This window comes from Ceratotherium simum, chromosome 3 (assembly GCF_057802395.1).
Source record: "Ceratotherium simum simum isolate JZ-2026a chromosome 3, ASM5780239v1, whole genome shotgun sequence".
Lineage (NCBI taxonomy): Eukaryota > Metazoa > Chordata > Mammalia > Perissodactyla > Rhinocerotidae > Ceratotherium > Ceratotherium simum.
The window spans coordinates 58,151,144-58,165,881 of NC_141902.1; the positions used below are offsets into that span (position 1 = coordinate 58,151,144).

Sequence of the window (14,738 nt, forward strand, 5' to 3'; positions counted from 1 at the left end):
TTTTTTTTAATTTTTATTTATTTATTTTTCCCCCAAAGCCCCAGTAGATAGTTGTATGTCACAGTTGCACATCCTTCTAGTTGCTGTATGTGGGACGCGGCCTCAGCATGGCTGGAGAAGTGGTGCGTTGGTGCGCGCCCGGGATCCGAACCTGAGCCGCCAGTAATCTGAGCGTGCACACTTAACCGCTAAGCCACGGGGCCGGCCCTAGGATAGTATTTTAGATCAAAACCAAAAAACAATGTTTACTTCCTTTGCCTAGATCTGTCACTAGCAAGTAAATATCAAGTGAAAAGAGACAATCCTAAACTAAAACCACGTCCAAATCACTAAACGATGAGTAACCACTTCTCATTCAATGCTGTTACCTTCCTGAAAGTAAGACAATTTAAATGAAATGTTATTTCCAGTATATGGGGCTACAATTACCCTTCATTACCATCACGGAAAGTGAGCAGCAGATTATGCAGCTGAAGCTGTTAACAGTCCATTCTGGCTAGGCCCGCGAAGACAAGCTGCAGAATGCCTAGCACACATGCCCGGCACTTTTTATTCATAAAAATTAAGATTTAAAATTTAGTTTGATATACGTGACTACCAATGCGTAATCTCTCAGCTCCATTCCATTTGTGCCATGTTCCACAGCCACCTTAAGAAAAATTTAGGGCCGGCCCCGTGGCTTAGCGGTTAAGTGCGCGCGCTCCGCTGCTGGCGGCCCGGGTTCAGATCCCGGGCACGTACCAATGCACCACTTCTCCAGCCATGCTGAGGCCGTGTCCCACATACAGCAACTAGAAGGATGTGCAGCTATGACATACAACTATCTACTGGGGCTTAGGGGGGAAAAATAAATAAATAAATCTTTAATAATAATAAAAATAAAATAAAAAAAGAAAAATTTAAAACTTGTTACTAAGGTGTCCTTTATGGGCACATAAAACAGGATCCCTGCATTCTAGGAGCTTACCATATAAAACAAGTTGCTGGGTTTTTCTTTCTTTCCTCTTAATTGCGAAAATTAAGACGGTAAAGAACTGCAGAACAGTTAATAAAAAACTATAACCTCATCTCAGAAAATATCCTCTACATTCTTTGGTTGTCAGACTGACAGTAAGTCGTCCATTCCTCCATTTCTTTTTTTTTTTTTTTTTTTAAAGATTTTATTTATTTTATTTTTCCCCCCAAAGCCCCAGTGGATAGTTGTATGTCGTAGCTGCACATCCTTCTAGTTGCTGTATGCGGGACTCGGCCTCAGGATGAACGGAGAAGTGGTGCCTCGATGCGCACCCGGGATCCGAACCCGGGCCACCACCATCGCAGCGCGTGCACTTAACCACCAAGCCACAGGGCCGGCCCCCATTCCTCCATTTCTGATTTGCCAATTATGGTTCCTCTCAGACATTTTATGTGTTTATTTTTCAGAATCAAGTTTAGGGCTTTACCAAAAGAAATTACAGAAGCAATACTAAGGGGTTACCTTAAACTTGATTGTGCTTTCTTTGTGCAGAAAGGAAAACCTAAGAGAGTCAGGGAGCCAGGGAAAGCTACTCAGCTAACTCAAAATACAAAAGCACAACATGTTTAAGCGCTGCCTCCAATTATGGGAAATTTGCATGAAAAAGAGTGAACAGAACTTTACAGGGTAGATGAAGAAACAAAGGCAAGTTTCTAAATTGCAGTTTGACGGAGGTTTTTGCACAGGTGGTCACTAATAGGAAGGGGAGGCACCCTGACAAGAGATACATATAACATAAAATTGAGTTGATGCATATCAACTGAAATAATCTTTAAAAGAATGAAACAAAACAGCAAAATCATCAGAAGCTTTTGTCTACATGGCTTGCCTGAAGTTTGCAATAAATTTTATATATAATTGAAAACCAAAAGCCATTAGAAAACAACCGAGTTTGTTAACAAAACCTAAAGATATACAAATAAAAAAAAGAATATGCAGGGTGGTTTGAGGCCTCCTACAAAGCAGGGCAGATAGAGAAACCACACCTTGCAGTTTCTCACACTATATCACACCTACTCATCGTCTTTCCATTTTTATATTCACTTCCTGTAACAAAAAGTCCCTTGGTAATAAAAAATTCACTGGACAAATAGTTGCACTTTAGTTAGTTGAGCACTAGAGGGCGAAACTCACCACATTTTCAATATTGAGAAAAAAGCCAAACTCCTTATAGCAAAGCCCATTATAAAAGGAGATTTTAAAAAAATCAAAAAACTAATAAACAAAACACATTTAAAGTCACTGGAATTAGTAATAAAGTAACTTTTCAAATACTGAGAACCATAAAAAATAGCTGTGGAATATAGGATAATAGGAAAAAAAATAGTTCCTTGGCCCATCCTTTCCATTAATTTAATCCATGTGAAACTAAGCATGAGCAAATCACCTACTTTGGGCCTCAATTTCCTTACCTGAAAATAAAGTAGTTGATTTAAATAATCTAAAAAGTCATTTTCCAGCTCTAAAATTCTAAAATAATCTATAATTTGAGTCATTAGCGCCTTTCAAGAAAAAAATCAGAGTGAAAACCAAAGCCATGCTTTATTTCCATATTTCTTTGAACACTCCACATTTGTTCAATTCAGTATTTCCACATGCCCTTGTTTTTTCATGCAGCATATTTTCATTTTCAAAGAAGAAAGGTTTTAATACCAGTGAGACCAGTAGGATACAAAATTCTTCAACACCATAAAAAACTTGCTTTCAACCAATCGGAAAGATGTAAAGAATACAAAATGGGCTGTCTTAATCAGGGCTTCATCAGTGGGAAGGTGGCCAATCTGATGCGGTAATATCAGGTTTAGGAGGCTTCTTCCCTTGTTCCCTTCCTCACTAAATTAATAGGCAATTCTCTCCAAGTCATTTAAAGATACACTTCCCTTTTTCTTCATTACAACATAAAAGATGCTACACATTTAAAAACCAGTAGGATCAGAGTTCCTATAAAAACCTCTCTGGTTTGACACCCTGGCCAGAGTTTAAAGGGCATGTGACAGCCATCTATATGTATTCTCTGTAATGTAGAGAGGACAAAATATGGTGACAGGTTGGATCTGACCTAAAAAACTCTGCAACCCAGGAAGTCTGAGTTTGGAGATCAACTCAAATTTCCAGCAGGAAAGGCTAAACCAGATGAAGGAACCCAGTCTGGTGACAGTAGATGCTTAAAACATATTTTGTAGAATAACTAAACGATAACTACCATTATAGAGTCTATACTATTACCAGGCACTATGCTAAACACTTTTTATGCATTTTCTCACAGAACTCTAAGACATAAGGTACTATTATCACACCCATTTCATAGATGAGATAACTGAGGCCAAGGGAAGAAGGTTATTGGACCAAAATCACATAGCTTGAAGTGAAAGAGCCAGGATTTGCATCCCTTTTTCTTAACCTTTACACTGTACTTTATACAAACATAACACTGAAACCCACCCCCCGTCTGTTCTTGCCTTTCCTGATAAGAACAATAAAAGCAGAACACAAATTGCTGAGCCCAGGAGGCAGGCATTAGAACAACTTCTAGAGTCTGTCAGCTAAACCAAATAATCATGATTTTACTATTTACGACACAGTCTGTCTCTTTGTAAAAAGGAAGGAAGAAGGGACTACTGAGCACTATGAAAGAGACCTGTGTTACATATATTACCCTTTCAACCTTGAAAACATCCGTGTGAAATGTTACTCTCATATTACAGATAAGTTTCAGGGAGATTAACTTATACAAAGGGACACCAATAATAAATGGCAGATGACCTTCTAGTCTAATTTTCAAGTATTACACTTAGTTAAGTGAGGATTTCCACGTGGTTACTGAAAAAATCTTGATAGCATTCATGATTTCAGCTCAAGCTGTATCACACTACATTGTAATGTCATTTTTACTCTTCACTAATACTAGAATCCTCTCCTGAATACCTGTGCAGTTTCTTCCATGAGGCAACTTGGTAGTTCTTTACATTAGTCTCTAACATACTTATTAGTGTAAACAGTTCATTAATACTTAAACATCTGATATAACTAGCTATATCTAGGCGTATGAAACCTGGTAATACTCTGTTTACATGTCTACTCTCTAGGGTGGTGATTTTCAAATAAATTTTTTCAATCACCTTGAAACCTTTCCTTCAAATAGAATCTTCCATGAAAGCCCAATATATAACACAGATAAAAAGGGAAACTTCTCTGGAGAAGCTGGTGAGGGGCCCAGGGCCCTTCCTACTTGGCCTTCCCACTGTTGCCTAGGCTTTTATCGAAAATAGTTTCTCTAACAAGTAAGGCCTTCTGCCTTGATTAGAGCTTTTAGCAATATTTGTGCAAATTGTTTATCCCTGAATAAAACACAAGTTTCATGGAAAAGTAAATACATTTTCACTGAATAAGACATAGGCTCTTCCCTGAAGAATTATTCATGTAATTATGCACAGTGAACAGTAGTCCATGTTTTAGTGAAGCACTCTTCCCCAGAGCAGATACCAGCCTGATGTCCTTTTTAAGGATTATCAGATATGGGACCATTCATATGTAAATACCACACTTATCACTAAACTTACCAAAATGCTATCAGCTTAATACAGTTATTCAAGTACCCACACTGCGGAGAAACTAGGCATTTGGAAACACAGTATAAAGAATTAAAAATCCAGGGCCGGCGCAGTGGCACAAGCGGTTAAGCGCGCCCGCTCCCCTGCGGCGGCCCGGGGTTCACTGGTTCGGATCCCGGGCGCACACCAACGCACCACTTGGCAAGCCATGCTGTGGTGGCATCCCATATAAAGTGGAGGAAGATGGGCATGGATGTTAGCCCAGGGCCAGTCTTCCTCAGCAAAAAAAAAAGAGGAGGATTGGCAGATGTTAGCACAGGGCTGATCTTCCCCACACACACAAAAAAAAATCCTTAAGTTATCAACAGGATTCTTGGGAAGGTCACTAACTTATCATCTTAATTCCTCAAGTATAAAAATCACTTACCTTGTGAAGCAATAAGAATCACAAGTTGTAATGCACAATGGGGACAAAAATGTTATTGGAATAAAAAGTTGTTTTAACAACCAGCCCCTTATCATGGAACAGAAAATAAACAAACCTTTGCCAAGATGTGTGTTAATAGACATATATCTTGCAGTTCCAGTTAAACTTTTATGCTCCCTATATGGTATATGTTTTTTGGTTTCAGGGTCAATGTATTCCTTGGCCAGTCCAAAGTCTATAATGTGTATGACATGCTCTTTCTTATTGCCTTGTCGGCCAATCAGGAAGTTCTCTGGCTTGACATCTCGGTAAATGAGATTCTTTGAATGCACATATTCCATTCGAGAAAGCTAAAAGAGAAAAAACAATGATGGAAATACTCTTTAAAGAAGTTTATTGGAAAAATACATCAAAACATTTTCTTTAATCAGCCCAAGGTTTTAATTACTGAAATGAAAATAAAACTCATTTCTTCCTCATCATCCAGAGTCACTTTACTCTTATAAATGCCACTTTACACTTGGGGGCCGGCCCAGTGGCGTAGCGGTTAAGTTTGTGTGTTCTGCTTTGGCGGCCCGGGGTCTGCCAGTGCAGATCCTGGGTGCGGACCTACTCACCACTCATCAAGCCATGCTGAGATGGCGACCGACAGAGAAGAACTAGAAGGACCTACAACTAGGATATACAACTATGTACTGGGGCTTCAGGGAGAAAAAAGAAAAAGAGGAAGATTTGCAACAGATGTTAGCTCAGGGCCAATCTTCTTCTTCTTCAAAAAAAAAACCCCCAAAAAAAGTCACTTTTTGGGCCAGCCCCGTGGGTTGGTGGTTAAGTGCACATGCTCCGCTGCTGGCGGCCCGGGTTCGGATCCCGGGCCCACACCGATGCGCCACTTCTCCAGCCATGCTAAGGCTGCGTCCCACATGCAGCAACTAGAAGGATGTGCAGCTATGACATACAACTATGTAATGGGGCTTTGGGGGGAAAAATAAATAAAAAAAAAAAAAAAAAAAAAGAACTCATAAAAAAAAGGGGGGGGGGGCTGGCCCCGTGGCTTAGCGGTTAAGTGCGCACACTCCGTTGCTGGCGGCCCGGGTTCGGATCCCAGGCATGCACCGACACGCCGCTTCTCCGGCCATGCTGAGGCCACGTCCCACATACAGCAACTAGAAGGATGTGCAGCTATAACATACAACTATCTACTGGGGCTTTGGGGGAAAAAAAAAATTAAAAAAAAATTTTTTTTAAAAGTCACTTTACTCTTATAAAGCAGAAAATATTTTGATACAAATATATACATAATAAATATCAAGATAAAAGAAAGTGGGATGGTATAATTCAGCTAAAATGATAATATACAGTTTTAGCTTGTAATGTTACAATTTGCAATGAGGAATAGAATTAGGGGATTTGAAAGTAAGGATTTGAGAGGAAAGAAGTATTCCCAGACAGGATATCAGAATATGTTGGTGGTTTCTGAAGACAGGTGGCACTGCCACATTCTCTTCCTGCCCACAACTTCCTATCCTCAGTCAGACAGGAGTCCCCAACACAGCTCTCCTGTTCGCAGAAATAAGGGAAGTGAGGCTCAGAGAAATTAATACTGGACTGAAATCACAGAGCTAATCACTCAGCAGCAGGCGTAGGAGTGCAGTTTTTATGTGAAAATAAATATAGCTCAAAATAATAACCATAAAATTATTCAAATTTCACGAAGTTCATTTACCTATAAAGTTTTTCTAGTTAGTATAGAAAGGGAGGCCCAGACATTTGAATTTTGGACTCAAGGGCTGGCCCCGTGGCTTAGCGGTTAAGTGCGTGCGCTCTGCTGCTGGCGGCCCGGGTTCGGATCCCAGGCACGCACCGACGCACCGCTTCTCCGGCCATGCTGAGGCCGCATCCCACATACAGCAACTAGAAGGATGGGTAACTATGACATACAACTATCTCCTGGAGCTTTGGGGGAAAATATAAATAAATAAATAAAAATTATGAATTTTGGACTCAAAAGTCGTCAATTTTCTAACATTTCCAAGTTTTTACTGTAAAGTGGGTGAGACCATCAACATTCCAGACCAATAAAGATGCATTTGCATTCTTCCTCTGAAGGGCTGACAAACTTCTCAAAGGAACTGTCTTAACTGCTCCTTTAACTGGTATTGGGTATAATCTGGTAGGAGCTGAGAGAGCTGCCTCTTCAGCTGTGTCAGTCTCTGTGCGAACTGAAGGCCAGAGAACTAACGCAGGTTCTTGGTCACACAAACTTTGGAATCTGATTGTTAGGGCAGTGAGTTACATCTCCAATCTTCTCTCGAATGCAACTGTGAGGGGAGAGGGAGAACATGACGAAACTTTACAGGCATGTGTTTAAAATTTATAAATAAAACATTGAAGAAATTACTTGCATTAGTACAACTTCACCTAATGATGCTCTATCTCCCTAATCTAAATTATATGCTTCCGCTTGAGTTAAGGGTAAGGGTATTGCTCCAAGGTGCAAATTCTTAAAAGAGAGCAAACAGCAGATGCAGTGTGACTTCTCTGGGTTAACTCTTTTTGCCCCAACCAGCTTCTTAGAATGCCATCAACCCTGTGAGAATGCATTCACTAGGTGTCACTACAGCTAGTAAATCACCAAAAGCGACACAAGGATGTGGCTGGGGGACCCACCTATCCTCTTGCAGAATAGCAATGCCAACTTACCAACTGGATGGCTATCATTAACACGGTCTTTAAAGTAAAAGTTCGGTCACAGAGGTCAAACAAGTCCTCCAAGCTAGGGCCGAGGAGCTCCAGCACCATGGCATTGTATTTCCCACATGGTCCAAAGTAATACACCTGCGGGAGACCTTCACCTGAAATCAAAGGGGAAATAGGGTGCAGAGTGGGGGACACAAAACCAAAATATGAGATAGCTGCATCAGCACTGAGTAGATACAAAGAAAGTAGAAACTGTGAGATTTCCATTTTCTTCCATAGTACCTACCAGAGAGCTTTAAACTGAGCACAATAGCTTCAAAGGGAATTAACAATGGGTGGGAAAGGCTAAGTCACTGCACAATATGTCCAAATAAGCAGTTATTTAATACCAGAGTACCAAAGGCATTTCCACTGCTATATAAAACAGAGAATGGGCCCTGATCCATTATTGAATCAGAGTGCAAACTATTCTCCCCCAAGGATGTCCAAAAGTATACTATCATAAAAGGTTCAAAAGATGGCTCACTGAGCTCAAAGGCCAGGCTAACAGACCTTGCTGCAATTAGCTGGTTTCATTTGCACTCCCTATGCTTACTGCCAGAGCTGCATGGAGCTGTTTGCAACTGCTGCCCCAAGGAAAACTCAGACTGAAGGGGCGAGGTCACAGAGGGTACAGCCTGGCCCTCTTCTCACGGGGAGTCTCTGTAGTTTCCTGTTTTCTGTCAGCTAGAGCAAAGTCAACAGGCAGGGTTTGGTTACTGATAACTAACTATGAAAGGAAAAGGAAAAAAAAAAAAAAAAATACAAGGCTGGGTTTTCCCCAGATTTGAAATGCATATCTTTAAGAAGCCAAAATCTAGACTTTCTCACCTAAGTGGCAACTTGTGAATGAATTTCCTCCTTAAAGTGTATTGTAAATATGAGGCACTCAGTAAATATGTGTTAAATGACACCATGTGAACAGTGGATACCAATGAGACTACAGAACATTTAAAAAATCTGGTCTCAAGAGTAGAAACACTTCCATCTTACACATTTATATTTACCATGGTCTATAGTTGCATATGCTGCAAATAACTGCTTGCTTCTGCCTACAAGTTTTTTAGATAATAAAATTCTCTTCATCTTCCCATTCTCTTTTTATTTGTACAGGTTTGATACAGACAGAGGTGATTATATCTGTTATGATCTCAATGTCTGTGTCCCTGCAAAATTCATATGTTGAAAACCTAATGTCCAATGCGATGGTTTTAAGAGGTGGGGCCTTCAGCAGGTGATTAGTGCCCTTATAAAAGAGACCCCACAGAACTCCCTAGCCCCTTCCATCATGTGAGGACACAGCAGGAAGTCAGCAATCTGCAACGTGGAAGTGGACTCTCACCAGAATCTGACCACGCTGGCACCCTGATCTTGGACTTTCAGCCTCTGGAACTGTGAGAAATAAATTTCCATGTTTATAAGCCATCCAGTCTGTGGTATTTTGTTACAGCAGCACAAATGGACTAGGACAATATCTAATACTTAGAACTTTAATCCAATGTACCCATCCTTCTCTCCATGACAGGTCTTATATAGCTGGAATTGGTACAATTCATTGCTATGTGTTTAACTATTTCACATGGTGCATCAGGCTATCTTGTTCCTTCTAAATACTAAACAAATTGAGTGTTTTAATATGTTCATCCCTAGCTCATATCATCTAATATAGTATACTCTGCTCCTGCTAGCTCCATAAATATCCACCGAATTGTCCTTGTGGTTGTTTTGAGTCTCCCTATTTACAAAAGGAAACAAGATTTAATTTGAAGTGTCTTTTTTCTTCTGTTGTTTTGAAGAACTCATTCTTCAGTTTATTTAAAAATATACAAAACCTAACAGCTGTTCCCAACGAGTCCTGCTGAGAAATCCAAAGCAAAATACTATCATTGTAGAGATTTATTGCTTTTATTAATCAAATACATGGTAGACTGTAGTTTGGGGATCTTTTAAATTTATATCCTATATAATAGTTTTTGATGTCACTAAAATTTCATTTCCCTAATATAAATATTATATTCTTCAGAGGAGATTGTGGCAGATCTGTTGGTTGCCTGCTCAACATCCATTCTCTCCTTCCTTCTTAATAATAGAACTTCTAATTATTGCAAAAGGCAACCTGTCCAGTTATAACTTTCCATCCTCCCTTGATAATAGGAATGACCAGTGAGATGGAAGTAGAAATTATTGGATGGGGTGGTTCTAGAAAAGCTCTTTCAAGAGAGCTGACTCAAGTTGGAGGTATACCCCTTTGAAGATTGGCTGAAGCTCCAGAGCCATCTAGAACCACCAGACACCTTGAGGCTGTAAGACAGTGCCAAGAATGGACGGAACAAAAATGATAAGGATCTGAGTCCTTGATGGCTGTGAAGTAACCACACCAATGTTGGACTTCCCTCCCCTCTGTACTTTTTTAATTCAAAAGAAAAATCAATCTCTACCTTGACTGAACTACTGTTATTTGGTTTTTGGTTGTTTTTTTTTTTTTACAGCCAAATCTAATCCTAATTAATAAACATATTATTCCTTTAGTTAGTTAAATTGCAAATCTGGGCACAATATCCTCTTTCTGAAGTACAAGCTAAAAGTCAGGCCTGCTTAGAAATATAATATTGGCATAACATCCTAGACTTGCTGCCAATACTTAAGGATCAGTTTAAATGAGACAAATGATCATCTTGTTCTCAAGAATCTTTAGTACCAAATCTAGGCATGTCTCGTCTGAAATTTCCATGTTTACAAAGAAGTCACAAAAGCATTCTGGGTGATATTTATAATTTCTAACTATGAGTTACGTCACTCATAACTCCTGCCTAGTAACTTCAAAGATGTGAGGAGTTCCTGCTGGCTGCATTATTACTCCTTTTATGAAATACCCTGAGACCTCACAATACCCTGGCAGGCTTTGGGATGCTCAAGACAACTTCTAGATTACTGAGTAGCTTTGAAGTTTTTCTCAAAGATGGTCTAGGTCCAAGATGCTAGTGTAGAAAGAACTCAAGTCAGAGTCTTAGATCTAGTATTTGGTTCTACTACCAACTCTGAACATTCCTTCACCTCTCTGCTTTGTCATCTGTAAAGAGAAGCGGTTTTTAGATTGGTTCCCTTTTAAATCCAAAATTCAATTCTGACTATAGCTAGGATTTCCGTCTAGGTTCCTCCTTGTAAAGCCATACAGAAAGTATGAATGAAACTTGCCTCCATGTTATATACAATATGTGTGGTACAATTTCAAATGTAAGCTGGTAGTGGTACTCAACAGGAAGTGTGTCTATTAGAAACATCTCTAAAATTTTAAAAAACAGATGCAGTGACTTCACTTCTAACCTACTAAACCAGAATTTCTAGGAGTGGATGTAAGCATAGCTCCACAGGTGATTCTGAAGTGCAGTCTCAGTTGGAAAACCATACCTAGAGGGTAGAAATAAAGGGTATTGCTTTGTTTTATGACTAATATATTATGAGGACTCAGAAAACACTGACAGACCAGTGTCTTTCAGAAGTTCTTTCACATCAGAACAATTGGACTCAATACCTTTTGAAGGGAATCATTTTAAGGCTATTTAAAACACTTGTCTGTCTGGAGTTTCTTAGGTATTACTGAAAATGTGCTGCTGAGCAAAAAAGTCTCTTTGAAAGATGTAGCCATAGTAGCCATAACGTATTAGAACTATCTGTACAGAGAAATGCCTACACAAGTTCCATTCTGTGCATAGTTTCTCACATGACTGCCCATAAAGTGGCCAGTGCTGGTGGTGAAAGTCAGAGACATAGGCCCACTAAAAAAGTCTCTCTCTTTGGTCAAAGATTACTGCACAGCAATGATTTATCACCTGTACTGCATTTAAATGAGAAATCCTGAATATTATATTTCACTCTTCTTTTGCAAAGCCATCTCTAATCTGTTGCTTAAGAAATTTAAATACAGGGCCGGCCCTGTGGCAAAGCGGTTAAGTGCGCACGCTACGCTGCTGGTGGCCCGGGTTCGGATCCCAGGTGCGCACTGATGAACCGCTTGTCAGGCCACACTGTGACAGCGTCCCACATAAAGTGGAGGAAGATAGGCACAGATGTTAGCCCAGGGCCAGTCTTCCTCAGCAAAAAGAGGAGGATTGGCATAGATGTTAGCTCAGGGCTGACTTTCCTCACAAAAAAAAAAAAAAAAAAAGAAATTTAAATGCAACAAAAGCGATACATGTGGTAAACAAGGTACTTCCTGCAAGAAATTATGAGGTAATGGGAATGAAGTGGGAGAGGTGGGCAAGGTAGATATGTACTGAATTCTTTGATCCATGGTATTTCAGAAACTGAGGTAGTTCTATAATCTCTCATCTGCTCTGGAAATAAAGCACTAATGAGGTCTCCCTCCTAAATTGGTCAACTGCATAAAAGCCTGGAAATTAAAGAAGTGAATCCCGAATTTTCCTCTTCTAAAGGATTTCCAATAGATTTCATTATATTTCCTTTAGCCACAGGTTAAATCTCTTATAAAACAAAACTGCAAGGTTATTATACACTGCACATGTTATCTGGTATATTTTTACACGGTACTATGAAAATAGCTTTTCCATCCATTAGTAACATATTCTTATAAATCCTGCTGGACATGTGGCTCACACATACATCAAGCTGCACAGAACAGGAAAGGAGGTGTACAACACTACAGCTAATTTTCAGTCTGTCACAAATGTGACTTGGGTTAAATACACCAAATCAAGGATAATGGCTTCTTTATCATCTAAGCTGTTACCTAAAAAGATTCCACAATGCATTATGAACAGTAACTACTCTAAGTAGAGATATTTTTAAATGCACATCAGGCTGAGAACTGAAATAGAACCCCTTTGAAGCTTTTGGCAATTTGATCACATTATTGCTTAATAATTAGCCTTTCATTCTTTTTGAAAAACTAAATTTACCTAGCTGTGAAGCAAATTCCAGTAAGTCCCATAAATACATTAATATCTACATGTAAAAAATAACATCTATATTAATATTTCCATGAAAAAATAAGTATACGTTGGTGATGACTGTCTTCTAAAGTCAGGGCTGGAGAAAATCTATAAGGACATAATGACCTCGGCAATTTCCTTCTTTTGTTTATACAGTTTGTTTTTTAATTTTTAAAGAAAATAGGACAGTTTTGCTCCAAAATTAAACTGTCCTTGGTTCCACCAATGGTAGTGGCTTCTAACACAACTAATGAATGTTCTTTAGTGTCTGTGAGAGATCAGGGAATTATTAATACATGGGGAATTATCATCAGGAACAATAATAATATTAAACAAGTCCACTTAACAAGAAAGCAGAAAGAATAGGCAGATAAACAGGATGATATTCCACGGGAAGAAGTGAAAAAGGAAAATAAAAGCACAGCCTTTAAAACTCAGGAAAAAACTCTACAAACAATGCATTATTACAAAGATATGAGAAAATACATTTCTCTTTTAAAAAAAGAAAAAAATCCCTCTCATTTCTCTAACTCTGAAAAATGCCTCTTTAAAATATGAACCAGTTCAACATACGAATCTACTCAAAATGCTGGTTTAATAACAAAAACAGCTAGACCCAAAATTAGGAATCAGGATTACTTTGTCCTATAATGAAAAATGCTTTACAATCATCTTGTTCGCAGGCCTCTTGGGAACCGGAATATCGCTAGACATATGCTATTCACACAAGCTCAAATTTTGTATGGTGGGGGAAGAGAAGGTGAGGAAAGGCAAGAGCAGAGGAATAATCTCACATTTCTGAGCCACAGAAACTGAGTACAGTTTCTCTATTATATACAGAAAATTAGCAAGGCCTTGAGCCCCAAAGCAGGTTCAAAGTTTTATTTATCCAAAGGAGTTAGGAAGGAAAGCCCAAGATAGGAGAACAGATTTCTTCTGCAGTAGATAGCATCTAACACAAAAACCGATTTAAAAAATATGCTGTGTTTTGGGATGGGGTGGGGATGGGGGGGTCCTTTCTTTTTCCAACAAGACTAACTCAGCTCAGAACTGGTAAATTTATGGGATAAAAAACTCAGTTTCTGAAAATTTTCCACTTTCCTTAGTATTGCAGTTCCTGTGATTAAGTTATAAAGACAGAATATCTATTGAGATTGAGTTTCAAAAGCTAAGAGGAGATATTCAATTCTTCTTAACACACACCTGAACAGTAACAACTAAAAAGTCAAGAAAGTTCTGGCAAGTATTTAGAAGGAATGAGAAAAAAAAAAATGAGGTTAAAGTACAGTGAACCAGTTCCTGAGAATCCTGCCCTGCTCCTATTACACTTTCTTTGTCCATGTGTCTGTCTTCCCTCCTAACAGAAGGCTATCTGAAGGCAGTGACTACTATGTGTTAACTATGTTTGTATGTCAGTGCCTAGCACTGGTCCAAGCATATGATAGATAAGGCTAGAATAAATACTAAGTAAATAAATAAATAAATAATTTAAATACAATTCAACGAAACGCCGCTTGAGTTTTCTATTTGCAAGGCACAAGGCTTGCCTCAAAATGCTAAAATGCACACACATACAGAGCAAAACAAATTAATCAGATTTTAAATGTGCAGGAAATGCTAACAGAACTGATATTTCTCAGCAGTTCTTGTTTGAATTTCCTGGGAATGATATTAAAACAACAAAAAATGTTCTGTTGGGCAAGCCACCAGTATGAGGATTCCAACTAATTCAGAGTTGTAGCTTTTCTAAATTGACATTCTTCTGTGTATTTTCCTCCATGATGGTTGCATATGGTATCTGCAGTTTTATCTTCCTGTTACCACACGCCGGTGAACTATGTAGAATATTCACTTTAGTTAACAGTACTGAAAGCTACACACAAACAAATGTAAATGTCTTCCCTTCTCTCAAAAAAGCACCTGCTGGGCCAGCCCCTGTAGCCTAGTGGTTAAGTTCAGCATGCTCTGCTTCAGCAGCCGCGTTTAGTTCCCAGGCACAGACCCACACCACTCATCTGTCAGTAGCCATGCTGTGGGGGCGGATCACACACAAAAGG

At 39.1% G+C, this 14,738-nt stretch overlaps 1 protein-coding gene across 6 annotated transcripts in view; it reads right to left on the reverse strand.

The window, feature by feature from the left end:
* CSNK1G1 (casein kinase 1 gamma 1) overlaps window positions 1-14,738 on the reverse strand; it is a 196,623-nt gene that overhangs the window by 38,923 nt on the left and 142,962 nt on the right. For all 6 annotated transcript variants that reach the window (XM_087428414.1, XM_087428422.1, XM_004421683.3 and 3 more), the window contains 2 exons: window positions 7,697-7,848; window positions 5,109-5,343 (listed from right to left, as the gene is read on the reverse strand). In XM_087428414.1, the coding sequence (XP_087284540.1) occupies window positions 5,109-5,343; window positions 7,697-7,848 (387 nt within the window). The remainder of the gene's footprint in view (window positions 1-5,108; window positions 5,344-7,696; window positions 7,849-14,738) is intronic.